Genomic DNA, 24677 nt, shown 5'->3' with positions numbered 1-24677 from the left:
ATTGAAATTAATGCATGCCTGGTGGGAAATTGTCACTTTGCACCCTAAGTAAAAAAATGGAGAAAATACAGCGGAAGATCGATTTTATGTTTTTCAGGGGACCAGGCTAAAAATCTTAAAAACAGGAAAATGTAAAATCGAGGAAATTTTATAACATTTAGCTCTGTTGGGACCATCATGATTGAATGTATAATGCGGGAAAATGTGAAATCCGGAAATATAAAATAGGGATTCAACTGTATTTATTTTTATTCTTTTAACAGCAAACATTACAGACATGATGTACATGTTGAATCATTGCCGTTTAGAATCTTCACACATGCTCAATGTAAAATTATACTGATAATATTTTCTAGGGATGGGTGGATATGAAATTTTGACTGACACCGATAAAGTACGTAATATAAAATTTACCAATATCCTCTATTCTACCGATCCGATTTAAAATTCCGAATGTTCCATGAAGAATGTGAATGGTTCCTTAAGGGCATGCGGGACAGTCTCCTCCCGGCTTTCCCCTCCGAGTCAGTGTTGTCAACTTAGCTCTCTTGTAGCCAGATCTGGCAATTTCGTGCACTCGTTTGGCTGTGAACTGGGGCAACCATCTCCGTGCCCCACTATGATACCATCACTGGTTCCGGCCCACATAGACCAACTTTTGCCATGATTATACATTTTGCACGTTATACATTTCTTATATTGGCTGCGTCACCCCACCCCCTCTTATATCCCCAGCTACTTTTTTTTTATAAATAACCTTTATTTTTTATTTGATTTCATATGACCATGAGATGGGTGATGCCACCGGATCTAGATGGTGAAAACTAAGAATAACTTGTCATCAATTTAGAGTTAACGGTAATAGCAGCGCCCCACCCCTTTGACAACTAACAATACTCTAAGAAGCACTTCGTAAATCTAGCTCCTTGAAAGTCGGTTTTCACTCCATTTAAGGTGAAATTTAGCTATTTTATGCGCACCAGGTTTGACAACACTGCCAGGATGCAAGGAGAAATGCATTGGGCATATGTATTTTTTTGATTTATCATCTTGGGAATATCAAATTTCTGATGGAATAGAAAATGATATCAACGGGAAGAGGGCAGTTTAAAGAAGTGATTGCCAAGCAGAAAATTTGAAACTCCCAATTGATTAGCCGTAACTTGATGTTGAAGTTGATTTCCCATAAGGAATAGATGGGATTCCAAAAATCCTTATTCTTCATATTTTTCAAATGTAGTGTCCAGCTTAATAATCAACATAAAACACTGCTTCCACTAGCAACATAAATGCACAATTGGTGCGTAACTGTACCTCCTCCCCTTAATACAGTAACTGTATGTTGCCAAATGACTGCAATGCAAAAGAAGCTGTATATTTAGACAGCTTCTTCTTTAAAAAGTAGGGCATGGAGATTATATGTTTATATCCATAAAAATTATAACAAAATGACAGAATAATGCACTAAATTATAAGATATTTATAAATAGATCAATAAAATTATTAGTAATTTTACAGATATTCCAACATTGGCTGATACTGATACAGAATCAATTAATCTGTACCACGGTTAATATTTTCTTTAATTGATTCATTGTGACTTAACAAGAACAGAAAATTGCATTGTGAGACTTATGTGCCTTTTCCATAGATATTACTCACGTGAAATTTAAAATTTCCACGTTGCACAATTTAATGAATATTTCCAAATTTTGTATTTCCACATTGCACAATTTAATGGATATTTCCGATGAATTTCGAAGATACTCCTGCCAGCCCCTGTGGCGGAGTGGTTAGCACATTGCGCTACGATGCCAGGGGTCCCGGGTTCGAATGGATATTTGTGAGTCTCCTTTCATCAATTTCATCATATCATCACTCATCCCCATCTTCGCAAATTAGCCAAAAGTGGCACAAAAAGCGAAGTAAAATAAAGCAAATCAAATAAAAAATTGAAGACACTCCGGCCCAGGAACAAACAATGCAGTGACGTGGTACCATTTCTGCTCCAGATGCCCTACCACTTAGTGAATGAAGACAGAGTGTCTTTGAAATTAATCGGAAATATCCATTAAATTGTGCAACGTGGAAATAAAAATTTCACGTGAGTAATTCTTAAATCGCGTTTACCGCATCTATCATGAATCCTAGATATATTTTCACCAGAATCAGAAAAAAAAAAGATCATTCAAACTGCAACATCTGAATCAGAGTTTTTGTTTGAAAAATAGAAAGAAGTAGTAACCCAAAATTTAGTCGGCTCTTGCTGCTAACACAAAAGCACAAAAAGAGGAGAAAAGCCATACGCAAATTCTGTATTTTGTGGATTTTGAAAGTTCGCACAGCATGCAGTAATTAAGCAAAACAAAACGTACCTGTGGAGAAATGTCAACACAGGAAACTTCCCTTGAACATTTGATTGTCAGTTGAACAAAATGTGAATAAATCTGGTGGCACAATTCCCTGGTTGGTGCAAGGATGAGTGCAAGCACCGCTTGCTCTGCGGCAACCTACAAAACAACAAACACACAGATTTATCAGTGTTATTCTTGAAGTGTTCAGTTAGCCTAGTCACAGAATGAAATCAAGATTAAAAAAAAACAACGAACCCTTCTCAATTAAAAAAAGGAGGAGGGGGTTCTCCCCACGTGTATCTCAAATCCTGATATCAGAATACACACGGGTGGAAAGAAGTAGGCAAAAAAAATTACCACTACCTAGCTGGACAGTCAGAAACTATTAATTCTAAATATTAAAGTTATGCAGTAATTTATAAGGTTCAATTAATTGTGTGCCATTGTTGTTGACAAAGTATGCATTGTGTAGTAATTTTAATTACAATAACAGTATTTATATTGGATAGGTTACATAATAAACATTCCACTGCATAGCTTCAAAAATGCCATTTTTATGAATGAACGTACCCTGACGTTACTGATCCAACTTATAATAATAATTCCTTTATTTAGCGGGCGAGATTCAGCCATAGGCTGCTCTGCCACCTAACCCTTGTCATGAGCTACATAAGAAAATATAAGTATATATAATATAATATGATAATATACGAGTACAGATGGAAAGCTTGATTACACTAAAGAGAAATAAAAAAAATCACATTACCTACAATTACGAGAAGGACAAGAACCTTGATTTCAGCAAGGATCAGTATATTTTTGTGGAGTTACATAGGAACTAAAACTTAAATTTCTATGTAAAGTAACCTGAGCCATACTTTTTGTTTTCTTGTGAAAAAAAAAAAAACCTTCGGTCTAACCTGTATGCACTGGATGGTTTTCGTAAAGGTGTTTGAATTTGAATTTAAAATTTTGGGTGCGTCAGCACTTAGGCCATTTTGCACCCTCACTTAATACAGGGTCCAGCCCCTTACCTGAACTAATATGTAACTAATAACATAACTGTAATGTTGGAAGACTAAAATATTCTGACTTAGGTTAACAGAACTAAAATAAACATAACAGCAATGTCGTTAAAATATTAAAACATTCTGACTTTGGTTAAAATCTGAGGCTGTACAGAGGCACTCAGCACACATAAGGAAAAAAAAAAAAAGGACAACACACAACATTACGTATAATGGGCATAGGGCCAGTCGCCAGAGCCTCGCCTGTCTGCAAAATGCAGTCCAGGGAGTACTACGTGGAAGTGAGGTTGACAATTGGGTGTACTATGTGGAAGGTCACTCCTTACACCCCTCCTAAAGGTGTATTGGAAGGTGAGAATATCAACTGAAATAAGTAAACCTGTCAGTAGTAATCGGGGCAACATTTTGTAGTATAGGTTGCAAAGTTCTCACAAGTAAAGAGGAGGGAACTAGAAACAGAATCGCAGTCTAACCTAACCTGCCTAACCTACACATGCAAGCAATTTTGAAGAATATTTTTTCAGTGTAAAAAATGCTCATGTAGTTTGAAAAGCATACACTTGAAAAGTTCCCGTCCACTAAAGTTTAAATCTGTCATCTGTAAGGAATATATAAATTGAACACGTATTCTACACAATCTAATCCTTACATTTTTTTGTTATTGTACATTACCTGTCTGCAATTAGTCATGATCAGTGATTATATGAAGCTGATGAAGGAACGCTTACAAAGAATACTCATGCCTAGGCCTGATCTTCATGGTGTGTATGATACACGTACCCTTGACCCTCTGTACTCCCTCGAGAAAGTGAAATATTTTGCATGGTTTATGAATATTATGTTGTATTTTCCATTGTTTTCAGCTCACGGAAATGTTTTACCTTACTGTGAAGCAAAAAGCTCAAAGGCCTTGTGCAAGTGAATACAGCACCCAAACATGACATTCCACAACAGTACCTATAATTTTATGTCATTAGGTTAGGATTGTTAGGTTTGGGACTGATAGCAATCTTTGATGTGTTCTGCTACTTGAGAGTGCATACAAACAGTTCTTACTAATAAAAAGCAGCAAAAGTACTCCAAAATGTCAGCTATACTTTGGGATCAAATATCTTCTTTATTTGTTTTACGCACCCTGGAACCAATTTATTTTACGTAAAACATCAAAATCTGTCAATTAATAAAAAAAACAATGTAATTCTCAAAGAGGCATAGTGGGTCAACACGCCCTGCCCTCGTAGTCTGTTCTCAACAACAAAACAGTTATTTATATGGTATACATCAATACAGATATCAGCTGCACATACATTGCAAATATATCAAAGAAGGGGTAAATGTCTGTTATATCGGAGACACATTAAAATCGGATATTTAATGTTTCGGATTGTTCGTACTTACCAATTATGTATTGCGGAACATAGGTGAAGGTGCCATTATGCTTTTTACACGAAAATAACACCGATTTTTCACATTACAAGTAATTATTTTCGTTCCTTTCTTTTGTTGTGGAACATACAATATGGTGCGCGCAGCTGTGCATCATTGGACGTCGTGCTTTTGTTTTGTCTATTTGGAGTGGGTATGTAGTGTTTCAACCTTTTTCACCGAAAAATACCTACTTTCGTGTTCATCACAAACCATTGACTGATAGCTCCACAAACCATTGACGGATAGCCCCAAAAATCATTGACGATAACCCCATGAACCATTGACGGATAGTCCCAAAAAACATTCACGATAGCCCCACGGTCCATTTCCGGCAAGGTTAGGTTAGGTTGGGTTAGGTAAGCATAGTTAAAAAAAAGAAAAAATCTCGTAAAAAAAAAGGCACGTTTGGAAACACTGGCGAGACCGCGTGACTTTCGACGCTCGCGCCACCTGCAGGTACATAATGGAAACAACAGCATAATGTTGTCGCTTTGCACAAAATGCAAGTTTATTATATCAAAAGTGCTTATTTCTTGTTGTGCAGCATTCTACGGTGAGAAAATACCTCCACGAAGCTTCAAAATGCTATAGAAACTCATTTCCGTATCTGTAAAAATGAAGAAATGTGTCCTCCGATATAACAGACATTTACCAAAGAAGGAAGACGAAATTGGGAAGGAAATTGATGTAACGGTCACACTACAGAAACACATACATGTAAATATATAACTACCTGTTTTGCATTCAGAATCTTCTGTATCAAAGGAATGGCAAAAGCCCCTGTTTTGCCTGAACCTGTGCGAGCTCTGATCAACATATCTTTACCCTCAAGCATAAGAGGAATAGCCTTTTCCTGGATAAGGGTGGGCTCACACCATCCCAATTTTGCAATTGCCTAAAAAACAAAAATAAAACAAATGTCAAATCCAATAGCTACTACATATTTTCATTATCTCTAGGCACAATGGTCCTTGAAATGTTTCTCTATACATGCTTATTTAAATATTTTATGCACCAGTATTACGAAATGAAAAGAATGATGCAGACAGTGAGACTAAATATCGAGAAGACAGCGTGGTCAACCAATTCTGTTAATCCATCTCACTAATCAACTTCGTAAATGCCCTCGGCTAAATCTGAAGTCCTGATTGGCATCAAATTACATATATACCTGTCTGGTGTGAAATATTAATCAATCAGAATTCAAACTAAAGTGTTAACTCAGTAGGAAGCTACGGTTCTATGATGAAAAGGAATACTAGCTTATTTTATAATTACATTTATAACCATGGAAATAACACTTATTATTTGACTCAATGTGCTGACCAGCGCAGAAATTTATTTTATTTTAGGAACGACTTGAGATAACCGGACCGCTCTCCGATTTTCTTCATATTTGGCATACTCACTAATTGAGGCCTTCTAATCACGAATCTAAAGTTAAAATTTGTCGGAAACGTCGAGAAATTGCAAAATAAGCAAAAATAAGGCGTTATTTTTCAGAATGGAAACTGTCGATTTTCGCGAAATTCTTTGTTTCACAACCACATATATATATATATTCCTGATACTACCACAACACCAAATTTTAACTATGTTTGCCTAACCTAACCACGTGCCAATGGTTCGTGGGTCTAGCGCCAATGGTTCGTGAGGCTAGCATCAATGGTTCGCAATTTCTAGACGTGACCGACAAATTTTAACTTCAGATTCGTGATTAGGAAGCCTCAATTAGTGAGTATGTCAAATATGAAGAAAATCGGAGAGGGGTCCGGTCATCTCAAGTCATACCTTATTTTAAAACGTAAACGTAATGTTTCAACCTTCTAGCAAGGTCTTCTTCAGACTCTGTACGAAGTACAAAAGACCTTGCTAGAAGGTTGAAATGTTATGTTTAGTTTACATTTTAAAATAAAATAAATTTCTGCCTTGGTCAGCATATTGAGTTTTTCATATCATGGAAACAAGGCTTAATGGTGTTATGATCTTTTTATCAATGTTCTGAACATTTCATAGAATCAGTAGTCCCTTACCCCTAATTTTCTGCTTTCTTACATGATTTAGCAATGTTTTGAATACGGTGATACTAAACTTCTTATAGTATGCACAATTGACAGTAGGTGGTTTCCTGGTGCCTGAATTTCAGAGCTGGTGCCTAGCTCTGATGAAAATTTTTCGAGCACTGGCTATCATTCAAGCAGGTGAATTATAGTGTTATTAGTGATTTTATGGTTTTGTTACATTCAGAAAGTTAGGTTTAATGATGTTCAGTTTTCCATTTTCCTTTGCTTTATGTGCATGCATACGATATTTCATTTTAAAAAGGTAACGATAGTATAAGCCGGAGACGGATTTCTTAAAATTTACAGGAGAAAAGACGAGTAAGTACTTACGGAATTGCGTTCTTGAGGACTTTCTGAAGCCGGGAAAATTGTTTTTTAGAATCGTGCAACGTATTTTGCCTCTAAATAAGGTATTTTTCGTCAATCATGCATCTCCGTTGTACGATAGCTCGTGCCGCCATTACCGTCGACTACGTGAATCAAATGTTCCGTGCGTTCGGTTATGTAACCCCCTCATAGTGTAGCAACTACGCGGTAGTTTTACAAGATGACGAGTGAGCGGTTTTTTTTTTTCCCCAATTAAATGTAACACTCTAGTTTACGTCCTTTTCCTAAGGAATACGTGTCATATATCGCTGGAAAGCTTATTTCATAAGGAATTCAACAACGTAAATCCCAAAGCGAGGAAAAATTTCCTGAAGGAGCGAATCGATAAAAACCGATGTTGTTCGGATATACGTAATTGAACGTACTGAGGAATTTTTATGGATGATGAAGCATATATTTAGGGGTGAAATGAGTGCTAATGGAACTTAACCTAACAGACCTAACCTAACCTCGTAGGCATACCTTGACCCCGTGAATGGATAGTGGGGCTATCGTGAACAAAAAGTGTAAAAAGAAAAAGGTACTTACCCGAAGAGATGCCGGGTGCCGCACCACGATCACGCACCGCGAACGCAAAGAAGCAATCACCATTCAGATAAGGACGTAAAGTAGAGTCTAGCCTCAATTTTCGCTTAAAAACCTTTTGTGAATAGTTTGTGCGGCATTTATCGGTTCATAAGTTTGGAAACACTGCACATCAGCTGACTATACTGCATATCAGCTGACGACAGACAACATGAGTCAAGATTTGCCCGCCGAATTAGCAACCACCAATAAATGATTATAATGTTAAAAATAACGCTTTTTTCATGGAAAAAAAAGTGATCCCCAACTTGAAAAATGTTCTGCTATGCATATGAGGTAAGTAGCAATGATTTTTATTTGAAAATAAACGAGTTTAATGTGTCTCCGGCTTATACTACTGTTACCTTTAAAAAATGTGAAACGAAAGTGTTCTGTTATACACTTGTGGCTGGGTTTGTATAATAGTACATCATTTGGGTGCCACTTGACTAATTTCACCCTGCAAGCACAAAAAAGAAAATGCATATTCTCAACATACGTATGTATATTTCTTGACTACGCATTTCTTTTAGATATATGATCAATGTTATTTGGTTAGGTGTCTTGAGTTTGATGTTGATAGTAATATTAATTTTCGGAGTGACTATCTTCAACAGGTGTAGCTAGCTTTTGAACTATTTTCACCAGATTTTAAACTGCGCATGTACATGATGTACAACATGTAAAATTGTCATCTTCAAAATTGTCATGTTCTTGGAAAACAACGGTGTGTTTGGAAACACTGAATGGGGGTTACATCATCGAACGCATGCAACATTTGGTTCACGTAGTGGAAGGACATAGAGGCAACAGCTTTCGTGCATTGGAGACACATTAATCTTTTAAAATACATGATTTACAGGCGAAATAAATTAAGCGATGGGAAAAAACCACTTCCACGACCTTTCAAAAGTATATGGAAAGTCAGTTCGGTAAGTACTTTCTCCTGTAAAATTGAAGAAATACGTTTTGCGGATAACAAAATTCTACCTGCTAGCCTAACCTAACCGAAACTAACCTAACCATGTGCCAATGGTTCGTGGGGCTAGTGCCAATGGTTCGTGAGGCTAGCGTCAAGGGTTCGTAATTTCTAGACGTGACCGACAAATTTTAACTTCAGATTCGTGATTAGGAGGCTTCAATTAGCGAGTATGTCAAATATGAAGAATATGTGATAGGGGTCCGGTCATCTCAAGTCATACCGGTAACATTATCGTATGGGTAAAACGGATTCCTTCAAATTTACAGGAGAAAGTACTAACGGAAATCATTTTCTTGAGCGTTGTGGAAGTTCCTGAATGTAGATTTGATCCATTTTAATGTGAATGCGTTTTGTTTTCTGCGAAAATCTCTGTCCGACACGCTGTTTCTGCTCCCGCCATTTGCTTTTTGCATCAGAGTGCAATGTTCCGTGTGTTAAGACGATGCAACCCCGTAGCCAGTGTTTCAGCCTCGCCGTGTTTTCACTAGAACCACCTGTTGAGTTCGGAACAAGCCATTTTTCCCGAATGGGTGTCACTTATCGCACAACATTGTAGCAACATTGTGTTCGGACGTCACAGGAGAGAGCTGTTTTTACAATTTTTTTGTATTTATGCTAATGGAACCTAACCTAACAGGCCTAACCTAACCACGTAGGCATTCCTCGTCTGACGTCAATATTCAATGTTGCAAGATTGTTGTGCGTAAAGGAAGGAGAATTAACGAATTACGAAAGAAAGATGGTTCCGACCTGAATGGGTGTCACTTATCGCACAACACTGTAGCAACATTGTGTTCTGATGTCACAGGAAAGATCTTTTTCATGTTAGGCAATACAAGCTAACGCGTCTCTTAGCGAAAATAATAATTTTTCTTTGTATCTATGCTAATGGAACCTAACCCAACAGGCCTAACCTAACCACGTAGGCATTCCTCGTCTGACGTCAATATTCAAGGTTGCAAGATGGTTGTGCGTAAAGGAAGAGCATTAACAAATTTCGAAAGAAAGATGGTTCCGACCCGAATGAGTGTCACTTATCGCACAACACTCTAGCAACATTGTGTTCTGACGTCACAGGAGAGACCTTTTTCATGTTAGGCAATACAAAGGTAACGCGTCTCTTAGCGAAAATATTATCTTTTCTTTGTATTTATGCTAATGGAACCTAACCTAACAGGCCTAACCTAACCACGTAGGCATTCCTCGTCTGACGTCAATATTCAAGTTTGCAAGAGTGTTGTGCGTAAAGGAAGAGCATTAACGAATTTCGAAAGAAAGATGGTTCCGAATTGCTGTGTATGGACAATGAACGTGGTAAATCGCAAGGTTATTTTACAAGTTCTACACGTAAATGCGACGTATTAGCATAATTTCAAATAGGGGCACGAAAGTAGATATTTTCCGGTGAACGAGGTTGCACCACTGCATAAATCGACAAAACACTCTCAGAACGCCCCCTAAACCAGTATGCTATCACGGCCATAATGTGTTACAGATTCGAAACAACAAGTAACAGTAAGTACTCGTAAATAGAGAAAATAAACATTATCTTAGTTAGAAATGCATTATTTCGCCTTAAGAAATGTTCCGCAACACGTTATCAATGTAAAGAAGCCCGAAATATATGATTCGTAGGTGTTTCACCCATACGATAATAGTACCGTCATACCTATTACGGTAAGTAGTCTCTTATGTAGAAATGAAGAAATCTGTCCGAAGGATAGTAAACTAGTACCAATTCAATTAAATGCTAGTTAATCACGAAGAATTGTGCGTCTGAAAAGTGAAAAGCACATTCTTCAATCATGTATTGTATACCAAACATATAAATACCACTTCTGAATTAAGAAATACAGTGAATTAGGTGGCGTTTACCTTCAATATCCTATCATCAAGCTCCATTTCATGAAAATTTGTAGGCTTCTCGTCTTCCTCACTTTCCATTTTTTTTATATTGTTATTCAAGCGTTCTTAATAGATTCTACCTTAACTAATCTAACTTCAGTTCAACACAATGTGAAATATTATTTTAGTTAATTTTCACGGCGTTTATGCATTGTTGGTACACATGTTTGTGCATCACGCAAGACGCTAGTTCTGGGTTGAAAATGGAGCAATCAATTTGTCCACCACTGTAAGCTGTGATTTGGTGTCGTGAAAACAAATACTATGATATATACGATAATTTAAAAGCGTTTCGTGATAAATAAAAAAATGATTTTTTTTTTTTAGTAAATGTCAATTTCTCATTTCACTTTCAGCTAAATGTATACGACTACGGACAATTTGTAAAGTGCCTAAGTAGTTGGAGGGAGCAGTCAAAACAAATGAACCGTAAAGTTGCGAAGTTCTGTAACCAAACACGTTTGTTGTATTTTTATTGTATGGTTGTTTTTGTATAATATTATGAATTCAACAGGGTAGATGATGTTTAATTTAGTTAAGTGTTTTCAAAGATATTGTGGATGATAAGAAGGGAAAACTGAGACACTCATAAAAAAAAGTGCCAACCATTTTTTACCTGACGTGTGTTTTCTTATATCGAGGGGGAAAAAATAGTTAATAGTAGCGAGAAATAATAATGAATGGTGCTGGTGACTGTGTTGATTTAATTAGTGAAATTGCAGGATGTACTATCGAGTTGATAGAGACGTTGTCTGAGACGGAGGAGGCCAATAATAAGGAAGAATTGATAAAGAAGCACATAAAAACTTTTATCCGAAAGCAACATGTTAAAGTGAGAGATTTTGAAAATGGTATGTTTGTGTAAACACCTTATTTATTTCATACCAATTATTATACATGGCCAAGTTTGGTCTAAGGCGTTATGTGGCGTTATTGAGACGTTATGTGTTTGTTATTCTGATTAGTACAGAATTACTGATTTGTAAATTGATGTATACACCGGCTACCATGTATGAGCAATCCTTGTATTTTACACTTTTAAGATTTTTCAAATTACTCCCATCACTTACACTTCATCCTTATCACAAGGGCAATGTTATGCTTACCATCCTCATATTATAGCACAGGTACAAAACAAATATTTTTTTTCTTGACATTTCATCAACTTATTTTGTGACGAGGAGAACAGCTGCATGAGTCAGAATGTATTTTCAACCGTTTCCAGCTGGTCAAGTCTTAGTTTTTATGCATCTTTTGCATTATCAGACTCAATTGTTATCCATTCCGAAGGCAAATCACCATTCAATACCATAAAGTAGTGATCAAGGTAAATATTATTATTACCGTCATCATTATCTGTTGAGAGAACAATTAAACCTAACTTTTCATAGAAATTCTACAGCGAATAATTTGATCATGATAGACTGAACCTAATAACTAACCTAGTGTACAAATGGAGTAAATATATTTCGCAAGGTGATCGTGTTGAAAAATAATCACACACACCAAACTATTAGTACCTTCAAACGTTGCAACCAATACTGTAGCTTTATTACATGTTTATTTGTTTGGTGAATCGACTCAATTGCCCATTATTATTATGTTTCAGGATTGGAATGGTTTAATGTTTCTCATCCGTTATCCATACATAAGGATCTGAAAGGGAAAATAGTTATTTTGGATTTCTTCACTTACTGTTGTATTAACTGCTTGCATATTTTACCAGATCTTCATGCTTTGGAAACCGAATTCAGCATTGAAAGTGGAATAGTTGTCGTAAGTACAGTTTGTCACAATATGAGATTATTATTAACAAGCAGTGACTGTGAAATGTTAATTTATGTTTCAGAAATATTAGATTTGCTTTCATTTGTTGATTTAATTCGGAGCGAATTTCCACTATAGAGATATTCTCCAATTTTGTTAATATTTCGCATACTCACTAATTTAGGCCTCACAACCACAAATCGGAAATTAAAATTTGGGGGTCACGTCTAGAAATCGGAAAATATGGTGGTCCATGATCTCAACCAACAATGTAGAATTGCTCATTATTTTTCGCAAGATCTATCATTTCACAACGAAATATACATATTCCTGATATACTACAACCACAAATGTTAACTATGTTTGCCTAACCCAACTGCAACTAACCTAACCATACTGTGAATGGTGCGTGGGGCTATTCGCCAATGGTGCGTGACCTATGCGTGCATGGTTCTACACTTTTGTAGCACGTAACTGGTGATGAGACATTTTAAATCAAAGGAACTGAATCACTGTTTTCAAACTTACCTCTAATTAAAATCCACATTCCACATGCTTTTATCAATACATGCACGGTTTCTGTACAATTTCAAAGCGTGCCCGCGTGCACACATGTAACTACCCTCCTTCGGCAGAACACCAAATTCCATCAATTTGTTAACCTATCCACGACCATCCTCTTCTATACCACTTATATAACTGTAGCACATTAACAATCTTTTATTTCTCTCTGCCATTCTTCCACTACCTTCCACGACCAATGCTGTGAACTAAAGAGAATCACTCTGAACAGCGTCGCAACGCTCTAGACAGCGGAGTGGACGTTGATCGTTATTTCTTCACATCATCAAACATGGTTGCTATGTTTGTTTATGGGGAATCATCGTGATAATTAACAATGTTATTTTACAAGTTCTACAACTCAATGTGCAATTTAAACACGCTACCCCCAAATACTGGGTGAGTCTTTTAAAAGAGGCCCCGTGGAAAATGTGCTCCTTGCTGTAGGCAACCCTGGTACACCGAAGAGAAGAGCGGGACAGAGAACAGTCCAGGATATGTCATGTCATGTTGTCGAATATGCTTTGCACCAATATCCTGGACTGTTCTCTAACCCGCTCTTCTCTTCGGTGTACCAAGGTTGCCTATGTGCAAGGAGCGCATTTTCCACGGGGCCTCTTTTAAAAGACTCACCCAGTATTATGTGCATATACGTAAGTACAACTGCATATTTAGTGAGTATAACAACTAGTAAACTAATTACACAATATCTCTATATTGTAAATTCTTACCTTTCATTCTTCCCAGAGAAGATGCTTAATCCTGTAGCAGGCATGTTTGCCAATTTTTTTTATTTATCATTTTTTTAGTGTTTTTATGACCAAATAGTTACCTTAACATACTGTGAAGGGGTAATCCTGAGTAATTTTTGGAAGTTTCAATGTGTGTGTTCCTTCAACTGTTCACCCACAGCATTACAATTAGTCTAGAGGGAGGGGAAGGTGATGTAAAATATCCACAAGTGTAGCAGGCATCATTATGAGATGGGTGAAAATATGAGAGATACATTCATTAGTAATCTATGTGGAGTGACACTAAAATAAAAAGTGTAATAAATATATTCCCCTGACTTTTATTCAATATGTAAATACTATGTTTAATGTTCATATGTTTGTTATTGTTTTCTGGTATTTTTTTCTGTACAATTGTCAATATTTTTAGAAAGATACATTCATAATTTACATATTTATTCATTATATAGGTTGGTGTGCACAGTGCAAAGTTTGACAATGAGAAAGACTCGGCAAACATTTTAGCTGCTGTTCAGCGTTATGGAATCAAACACCCTGTAGTGAATGATGCTGATGGCATACTGTGGGGGGCACTTGGCATACCATGTTGGCCTACTTTATTGATATTAGGTACCATTTTCTTTCTATGTTATTGTTTATTTTGTAGTCATTATTATTAAGACTAAGCTAATGTTTCTTGCATGTACTAATCATTTTATTGATTTAACATTTCTCTGAATTTTTAATATTGTAACTTATCAAGTCAATCTAGTTTAGTTTATGTTCATGTTCAAAGGATTATGTGGGACAAACAGCAAGGAAAATGGCAATAAGATGGCACGAACATGATATGGACATAGATCTAAACCCAAGAACAGGTTTGTCAGCTCACGTCATCGAAGAGAAGCATTTGATTGAAAAGAGAAGGGTTTTAAACAAATTGACGGGAAACATAGAGTTGAATGTCTGGGAAGCTTCGTTCATTGCAGAAGAACACTGGAATAAATTAAATAATGAAAATGGTAACATAGATCCAGTATGGAGTTTTCTTTTTCACAAATGGAGTAAGCCACCATCTTTAAAATTTAATGTAACAGAAAACATCAAGAAACTTTGTGAAAACAATGATGACTTTGAATTACCTGATGATATTTGGGATTCATAATTTTAAATAAAAAATAATGTGATCAAAATTTTTTATCTGAAATAAAAATAAAACAGACTGCTTCTTTTCACAGTTAGGTTGCTATATTACAACAATGTAACATGGACAACATCCATTATATAATGGATTCTTTATGTTTAAAAAATTGATAACTATTGTTATAACTGTATCTTTAGTCAAAATAAAAATAAATGTCTCATGAAGGGAGCATGTGTTCTGAAACGTCACAACAAAAAACTGTTTTCTTATGCTTGTAATAACCGTAAACTACAAGAAAATAGTTTAGTTTAGTTGTAAAATATCATTAAGTTTCATACCATGTTGCTGAATTTCCAAAAACTTTAACACTTTTTACAAAAATCAATCTTTAGCATGCCATTTTGCTGTGGAATTAAATAGTTTCATTTGCTGTTGATTATTTAATATAATACCTGCACTATTGATCTATGACCTCTGGTTAGCTGTACGAGCACAGGGCTTACTATAGTGCCATGTTTTTACCTATTCATGTAATAATAACAAAACAATATTAACTCATTTACATACTATGAATAGACCTATAAACTGTATTAATGTTAAACATTTATATTATGATTTCTGAGATACTTGGTTCCACGGTTAGAGGAGTATAGAGTGCCTGGTTGCCATGACATCTGAAAATTTTCACAGAGCACCTGTATTTTTAAATTCAGTTCTACATTATTAAATCCGGGAACGTTCTAACGTTGGAAGCGGCCCCGGTGCCCACCCAGCGTCGAATAACATGGGTACCTGGGGGAAACTCTGGGGGGTAAAGGTGGTCAGGGGCATGGTGCTGATCACATCACCCCCACTCACGACCGGATCAAGAAAGTGTGGGGCGTTACCCCCACACCCCCTATATGCCTTCATGGCGTGGTGCTAAGCACAGGGGAACACTTTACTTTTTTATTATTATTATTATTTTTTTAATATTTGGAATTCACTTGCAGAAATTTCCATTACTATTTTTTTAATGAGTACAATATGTGTTTTTCATTGTTTGTGTTTTCTATATCATGTGCATCACTAAATCAGTGTTTGTGTGTTTTGTATATCATATGCAGTGCTCGAAAATTTTTCTTCAAAGCTAGGCGCCAGGTCTGAAAATCAGATGCCAGGAAACTACCTACTAGCAATTGTGCATACTACAGAGTGTTTCAAAAGTCGCACAACCCAAACTTTGAAAATGTATATCATGAAAACCGTAAGAAGTATTTACACGAGGTTTTCTGCACTAAACTAATCATGTACGCTATCATTGGGTTAATACATTTGTGTTAGCATGTATCCAAATAAAAGCAATTACATTATTTTACAAAATAATGTAAATTTGCTGAAAATATCTGAGAATTGATTTTCAACAATATGTACCAACGTAGAAATTTTCAGCGAAAAATGCAGGTTCGACCAGGACTCGAACACGGATCTCTGATATACCGTGCCATTGCTCTAACCACTGAACTACCGAGCCGGCCTGGCCTCGCCTGATTTTTCGCTATCGCTGTGTGGAATCGTCTCTGCCAGTGCTACCGCAATGGGATCTGTTGCCTTTGAAACACAGTAGACTTCGACATTGCCTGGTTCCTCCCAGCGTAGAGATGTTAATTATTGAAGATCAGGCACACACACAGGAAATGTACTACATAGAAATTTTCAGCCAAAAATGCAGTAACATCTGGCACATGTTGCAAATGTGACGTGCGTCTGTTGACAATATTTCGACCTGCTAGCATTGCCATATATGTCCCAAAAATGGCACTTTTTCACTCAACCCATAAAATCGCCATAAAAAATCCATCAAATGTTGCACATGATCAATGTTGTTCGCAAATGACAGATTGACATGGCACCAGACATCTAATTACAACCCTTCGATAATTTGTTACGTATTTTTTTCATTCAAAAGTGCATTTCTGGAAGAAATTTAGCTTCCGCCAGTTATTAATTTATCTAAATTTTCTGTATGGAGAAAACTGATAATTTTAAGCTTGAAAAATATCTCAATGGATGAGACTTTATAATGCAGAAAACGCGGTGTAAATATCTCTTACGGTTTTCATGATATACATTTTCAAAGTTAGGGTTGTGCAACTTTTGAAACACTCTGTATAAGAAGCTGAGCATCACAGTATTCAAAACATCGCTAAATCATTTGAGAAAACAGGAAATGGGAGTGTTGGGGGACAAAGAGTAAGAAATTATTACTGACTCTCTGGAATGTTCACAATGTTGATTTTTTTTAAAAAAAAATCATTTGCTAACTTTCGTTGTACTGCAATTTGAACTTGAATCATCAAAATTTCGTACATATTACAGCAAAAGATCACAGTCGCCAGGCTGAAACTTTCAGTCGCCATGACGACCGGGATTTTTTCGAGACCTGATCATGTGCATCACTAAATGAGTGTTTGTGTGTTTTGTATATCATGTGCGTAATAATAAACATGCCATTATAAATTCTTCCACTCCTGCAAAAAAATCTGCAATGATACGATAGTCATGCATATATTAGAATGTATTGCATAGTTATTACTTTCTTTTCTTAGTTTTTGTACACATTGCTTGCATTGTAGAATTATTTCTCTTGTAATCTTAGTTTTCTTGAGAAATAATAGTTATTCAAGCTGTTACCATTTGAGCCCTCTTCTGGAAGGCCACTCTGGCACAAGAATTAATCACTTTTAATCCAGTCTTATATTGATAAATAAATTAAATGTTTTAAGATCATAATTCATAGCTTATGTTAGTTGCATTCATGGCAATGCAACAACAAAAAGAAAAACATAAAGATACAAATACAGCTAGCACCTGAATTACTTTTAGTTTTGCCTACTGCTGCTTGGTTCAACCCCCCCCCCCAAATATATTTCTAGATTCGTGCCTGGTCCCGATTACCCTATCTGAGCATAAAGTGGGCTTACAATAAACTTTTTTTTTCTTAACACTGCTTTAGCGATTGTTGCCTTGTTGACTTTCTACTTCCAATGTTGGTATAGCACAGTCTGGAGTGAGATGCTATTAAGTGTAGCTATGCTGTGTGCATTTTTAACCATGGAGATGGATATGGAACACATTTTGACAAGTATTGAAAGAAATTAGAGGAAATACTCTTTAAAGGTGACAATGTGGAAGAATCTGTGACCTTTTGCAATATGCTCAAATGATTCACTTGCCACGTCACCTGATACTCCTATTGCTCATCATTCCCAGACATGTTTTCCAATCAACAATGATTCTCTCCACATGAAGGTGCCACTGATTGAAGCAGGGTTGCCATAGTTCGTCCCTTTCAATCACTGTGTTGCAATTCTTGAAACTGTTTTGAAACCGTTCTTTTTTTTTCCAGGTCCGAATGGACAACCGTTATTTCTATTTATTGGAGAAGGACATAGAGAAAACCTGTTCCTGTTCGTGAGAGAGGCTTTGTCGTTCTTCAGAGACCAGGGAGAACTGTCAAGCCACACCATACAATTGCAGCCCGCGTGCCGCTCACTACCGTCATCCAGTTTGCTGTTTCCGGGGAAGGTAGCATGCTCTGCGAATTTGCTTGCTATAGCAGACACCGGACATAACAGGATCATCATTGCTTCAACAGATGGAAAAATTGAGGTGTGTAGTTGACATTAAACTGCATGTACAATGTGAAAAATGTTTACACATATGCTAGCACTAGCGCTGGAGTTTCATTTTAAACTTGTTCATGTCCCACATATTGTATGCCACCATTCAGCATGTAAAGGAAACCACTAGTGATACAGGGTGTACACAAAGTGTCTGACACATTTTAATTATTAATAAATCAGAAACTAATGAACATGCAAATAAACTGGTGACAATGATAGATAGATAAACTCAAAAAGTTTCATGTCCTGTATCAGTACACTTGTATGTGCGTTACTTTTGTCGCACGGAAGATGTCAAGACAATAATCGAATTTTTCCCATGTGGGTTCTTTAATTCAGCTTTGGATGACAGTACCAAAGAAGATTTAACTAAAGCTACAACTTATAATAATATGAATAAAATATTAATCAAGAACTTTACTTTTCATCAACTAAATCTAACGTCTTTTTTTTCTTCTTTAACAAATATTCAATTTTTTATCAGGTCAGCATGCTGACATCCACACTGGCTATTGCGTAATTTATTCTGGCTTTCAGTTCATATGTTCATCACTTTTGACGTATACAAGTGTCTGCGGGATATCCCCAAAGAAGAAAGTCCAATGGGGTTAAGGAATCAGACGAACACGATATCTTCCCGGCAAGCGTTCATTCAAAACACGACAAACAATTTTGAAGAAAAGTGATAAAAATAAGCCAGAATAAGCAACGCAATAGATACTGTGGATGTCGACATGCTGACCCGAACATGGGAAAAAATATGATTATCATCTTGACATCCTCCATGCGACAAAAGTAACGCACATAGAAGTGTATTGATAGAAGACATTAGATTAGATGTAATAGAAATAAAATATCGATATAGGCATGCAAGTTAAACAAAAACAGAAGTCTTGACAACTCCAAATTTTCTGGTAATTTCTATACACATGAAAAAGTTGTAAACCAGATAACGTGTGAGAATACGACACTGGAAACCACAAACTCTTTCTTCAGAATGAATTTAGCAAAATTGCAAAAAGAATAGAGATTAGCCGATATGAAATTTTTGGCTGATACTGATAAAGTACTGACATAAAACAAACAAATTAGTATAATAAAGAACAAGTAAAAAGTATGGCTGAGCCGATGCCAATGTATCAGTATCGGTATTGGTTTGAATTCATATACCGATACCAGCCAATACTTTTCCGGCATATTGGTCTTTTACGGGGTCTGCAAAAATGTTGCAGGACACTTTCGCAGAGTTTAATTATCCTAAAAATGATGCAAAATTCTAACTTTTTATTTTGCATGAAAAACTATATTTTGTAATTGCATAACATCTATTTTCATATTGTGATGTAATTCTTGAATATTCTAAAGCAAATTTTTTGTTAATTTGATGCATGCAATTGCAGAAGAATATTTACATACCAATATTGATCAATATTTTGAACAAATTTTTAAAAAAATTCTGGAAACATGAAATTGGAGTTCCCCTGTATTTATTTCAAAACTTTGTTCAACATCATCTGTTTTTGAAATTATCTTTAATGTTGGTGAAAATAACTTTACATTGGCAGCTTAATTCTGGGTTTTTATGAAATTGAAATAAAAAGGAACCTACATGAGATGTGAAATATGTTGTTTCTTACAGCATGTGATTGGAGGGACAACCAGTGGCTTTGTTGATGGGAATTTCATAGGTGCACAGTTTCACAGCCCACAGGGACTAGTGTTCATAGATCCTTGTACACTGCTTGTAGCTGATACGGAAAACCATGCCATAAGAGAGGTGTGTATGTTGGTGTTTATTTTTATAAAATAATATTTGTTCTCTTGCCTCTTATTTATTTGTATTTGTATTGTTATTTTGCATCGTTTTTCTGTCACTTTTGGCTAAACGCAATGACAAGGGTAACTAATGATTGGACAAAATTGAAGGGAACCTCACAAAAAACATCCATCCCAGCATTTAGCAAGCAAAATAGTTAGATGTATCACACATCAGTGTATATATTAGATTCTGGCGAATATGTAGATATTTTACTAATTACTTACAGATTAGAGGTTAATCAAGAAATAACGTAAGAAAATTAAGTATTTTTTGAGGAAACGCATGAAAAATTGATGCCCTTTGAACATTGGCAGTTTTAGCCCATATTAAAAAAAAATTAAGATACCTTAAGTAGTAAGAACTGATCATAGAAGGTTATCGTTTGTTACTGTGACAGCAGTTAGGAAACAAGATACTGATGTCTATTGTAGATCGGTGTAAACACTATATTGATGTGTTAAGTCAAAGGTTAGTGTTGTTTTAAGATCACTTTATGCTCACATATGCTAATCATAGACTGTGTCTAATTTATAGTGGAATCCAAACTACTATGTGCCTCGACCAGGAATTGAACCCAGGACCCCTTGATTACAAGGCAAATATGTCATCAGGGAGACCCTATAAGAACGTCAGTATTAGAATATTATACATATGTGCCCTTAAATTGCAACAATTCAATTGTTTCATAGATTTTTGTGAAGTTCTGCTGTTTCCAAGTGCATCATCACCCTAGTCGTTTCCACTATTACACTTTCTGAATCAAACTGATTAATCTGTATATAAGCTTATGATAACTTTGCCTGTTCTAAATATTCAATTATTTACTGCAAAATTAAAGATTTTTGTAAAAATGTTCTACACCTTGTAAATGCATTAATCTCTTGTAGATTACAGTACTAATAAATTGTAAATTATTGTACAACAAACCCTATCCAGGTAAAAGTATTTTTATATCTTCAAAGCTTGAAAAGAGACCTAAATATCCTTTAAATGTAGGTAAATTACCCTAGAACCCTGTCTGAGGGTCCGATTGTTGGTGATTTCCTGAACCAATCAGAAGGCAGTAGATGTGTGTGTCAAATAATTATTTTATTTTTCAGGTTAATTTGAAAACGAAGCATGTGAAAACACTTGTAGGCACAGGAAATCAAGGGATGGATAAAGTTGGTGGCCAGGTATGGACAGATCAAGTTATTTCTTCTCCTTGGGACCTGTGTGTTGTTACAAATCCAATTACACAGAAGAAGGATGTTGTATTGATAGCAATGGCTGGATCTCATCAGATATGGGCTCTCTTCTTAGAAGATTCCACATGGTGGAAAGGAAGGTTAGTTATTGTATAATTAAATTTAGGTTTAATGCTCAACAACGACTCTCTTCAACAGAAAACTGATATTGATCATCTATACTTTTCCAAAGTCTGGTTGTTTTGTGCAGTCTGTAAAAAAAAATGCAATATGATACACTATATACGAGGGGAGAGTGAAAAGTTTTGAGCCTCACAGGGAAGGGGTGTTTGAGCTACAGTTTCTTATTATGATTTCTCTACATAATCACTATAATCCCCCACCAGATCAATGCACTTATGCATTCTGTGCTGCAATTTCTTTACAGTCATCTGGTAGAATGATTTGTCCCGAGTCTCACACCACTGAATGACCGCCTTCGTCCGTGTGGATGTGACGTCCTCGAAGTGAATTATTCATAGCAGGGAAAAGATGAAAATCTGACAGGGCCAGGTCGGGGGAGTAAGGCGGATGGGGAAGTGCAATGAAGCCACACTCGACCAAAGCAGCCTGTGCAGTGAGGCCTTGCTGACAGAGGTACCGAATCACTGCCCTATCGGCCACTCTCTTCTCTGACACCTCATTCATTTTCAACGGGACAATAAAATAGAAGAAAACATGTGAATTTCATAAAAGTTCGCACAGAGTGTCCTAAAACTCAAACCTTACATCCTCCAAAATTTGAACTATCTAGCATCACTCCTTTCATGTGAGGCTCAAAACTTTTCACTCTCCCCTCGTACACTAGAAATTATGTAAAATGTATTATTTTCATGATTTTAGCAACTACATTGTGGGATGAATTGAGTTTTGTGATTAGATTAGTATCTCATGTGAAATTACAAGTATTTTAAGTAAAACTCTGGTAGAATGCTATGATATAGTTCCAATGGAAAACTTGCATCTTAAAATTTATACATATTCTGAACTAGCTTGAACTCTTATAATTTCCAAGTATTGGTGTCAGTGGGAAATCCATAAGAGCAGTATCAGCAGTGGTATTGGCTCAATGCTAATTATACTATTTCTCTAATGTGACAGGGATTGTGCTGCAGGAACGTGCCTTATGGTTGCCGGAAGTGGGAAGGAAGAGAACAGAAACAACTCGTATCCACACGTAGCAGGATTTGCACAACCGTCAGGAATATCTGCGTCGGAGGAACTGCAGAGTGTCTTCATAGCAGACAGTGAGAGTTCAAGCATCCGCAGTTTGTCCCTTGAAGACGGCAAAGTACAGGCTGTGGCTGGGGGAGACAGATCACCTACCGTAAGCAGAAACTCCATATTTTATGAGTTTGAAATGTAGAATGAATAAAGAAAAATTAGGGATGGACTGATATGAAATTTCGGTGAATACCGATTATGTACTGATATAAAATTTACTGATACCGATTACCGATATTCTACCGATCTGATATAAAATTCCATATGGTTCATTGACCTCCTTAATAAATGCATGTTATCAGATGAATCACGCTTTTGCAATGCAAAAGAAGCTGCATACTTAGACATTTACTTTAAAAAATAAATATGGAATGGAAATTACATGTTTATATCTATAAATATTTTAACAATATTGCACTTAATTTGAAGATGTTTACAGATATATTGGATTGGTAAAATTCACTGATATGCCTATATCAGCTGATACTGATGGAGTATCAACCCTAAATAGAATAAATTACTTGTAGTGTCTTAAGATTTTTGCTTTCTCTCAAATCAAAGTAATAAGATTGGCTCTGGCATCGCGCGCAGAAGCACTTGGAGGGGAAACTGATGGTGGGGACAGAAAGAGGGGACGTTCAGCTTTTCAACGATTTCATGTTCATCGTTCTCTGAGCAGTGAGAGCGACAGGACAGCTGGTGAACATAATCTGTACGTGAGAGACACGTCACGGCAACAGTGCAGAGAACATTGGAGCCTATGTTAATTGCGAGTGCACTGTACCATGTGTTTGCCTTCTTCATTTTATAGTGTTCTTTAAAATTCAATTAAGGGTATTAGAAAAATTTAAAATGAATTGGTGGATTTAAGAATTTTTCATGAACTTCTCATAGTGTGTACTACAGTGGAACCCCGAGTTTTAAATTTTCCTGTATTATACAGTGCGTTCAATTTAAAATTGTACCGCACTCCGCACATCGACGAATACCTAACAGTGCTGACGAAATTTTTTGGTGATATGACAAGTTACAATATACATAATTTCCAACACTTATTGTAGCCAAGGTATGCATTTTCCTACATATATCGGTGGGTACAATTTTAAATTGAACGCACTGTACATTCAATCTTCATGGTCCCAATAGAGCAAAATGCTACGAAATTTTCCCTGATTTTACATTTTCCCGCATTTTTAGTTCTTTCAGCTTGGTTCCCTGAAAAATGTAAAAACGAGATTCCACTGTTATTACTCTGATAGATTGGTGTAACAGTTAGAATGTCAATTTTAAGCAAGTGTACAATTACTATAATTTTAGTGATAATATGTGTAAAAATGGAAGGTTATCCTGTGTTTTAGATTTGAATTTTCTGTTCCTCAAGAAAATAAATGCATGTTGGGATAATAATAATAATGCATGTGTAATTATAACCCTGCAGATGAATATTTTTTTCTCTTCGTGTGTGTGTGGGTCACAATCTGATGTAGCATAGCTGAAAATAGCAATGAGTAATTTCTAAAGGTGTCATTAGGTGGCAGCACAATCCAGGTTGATGATATTCAGATAGCAGACGCATGCATGAGAAGCTCAGTTTAAAAATTGTGATCGTACTCGAGGACTGGTACGGATGGAGGAGATGATTTGAGCTGACAGGCGAGTAACGATAGACAGCATAGCAACTGCAATAGGGTGTTATCATGGTTTAGCTTACTGCATAATGCATGATCGTTTGAATTTCCATAAAGTGTGCTCACGCTGGCAGCAAAAGTTTGATGGATCATGAAGATGTTGAACGTGAGATGCGACTGTGGCTGGGATAGTAGGCCAAA

General features: G+C 36.2%; 2 protein-coding genes across 4 annotated transcripts in view; one reads left to right on the top strand and one right to left on the bottom strand.

Moving 5' to 3' along the window:
* Positions 1-10892, bottom strand: part of Ddx56 (putative ATP-dependent RNA helicase DDX56) — a 30664-nt gene extending 19772 nt beyond the window's left edge. The window contains exons 1-3 of the mRNA XM_083143287.1: positions 10682-10892; positions 5544-5705; positions 2376-2510 (exon numbers count right to left, since the gene is read on the bottom strand). Coding sequence (XP_082999413.1) covers positions 2376-2510; positions 5544-5705; positions 10682-10750 — 366 coding nt within the window. The 5' untranslated portion in view covers positions 10751-10892. The remainder of the gene's footprint in view (positions 1-2375; positions 2511-5543; positions 5706-10681) is intronic.
* A 230-nt stretch (positions 10893-11122) lies between these two features.
* LOC146003904 (NHL repeat-containing protein 2) overlaps positions 11123-24677 on the top strand; it is a 29192-nt gene continuing 15637 nt past the window's right edge. The window contains exons 1-8 of one of the 3 annotated variants that reach the window (XM_083142380.1): positions 11123-11170; positions 11434-11562; positions 12321-12487; positions 14241-14400; positions 18303-18565; positions 20219-20356; positions 21499-21725; positions 22726-22951. In XM_083142380.1, the coding sequence (XP_082998506.1) occupies positions 11134-11170; positions 11434-11562; positions 12321-12487; positions 14241-14400; positions 18303-18565; positions 20219-20356; positions 21499-21725; positions 22726-22951 (1347 nt within the window). In that variant the 5' untranslated portion in view covers positions 11123-11133. Of the gene's footprint in view, positions 11563-12320; positions 12488-14240; positions 14401-18302; positions 18566-20218; positions 20357-21498; positions 21726-22725; positions 22952-24677 lie in introns of all 3 variants that reach the window. The other 2 variants (XM_083142379.1, XM_083142381.1) reach the window with 2 other exon arrangements.

The sequence above is a fragment of the Lepisma saccharinum genome, chromosome 21, assembly GCF_977018435.1.
Source record: "Lepisma saccharinum chromosome 21, izLepSacc3.1, whole genome shotgun sequence".
Classification (NCBI taxonomy): domain Eukaryota; kingdom Metazoa; phylum Arthropoda; class Insecta; order Zygentoma; family Lepismatidae; genus Lepisma; species Lepisma saccharinum.
Note: the sequence above shows the minus strand (reverse complement) of the source record. Positions and strands in the feature narration are given on the sequence as shown.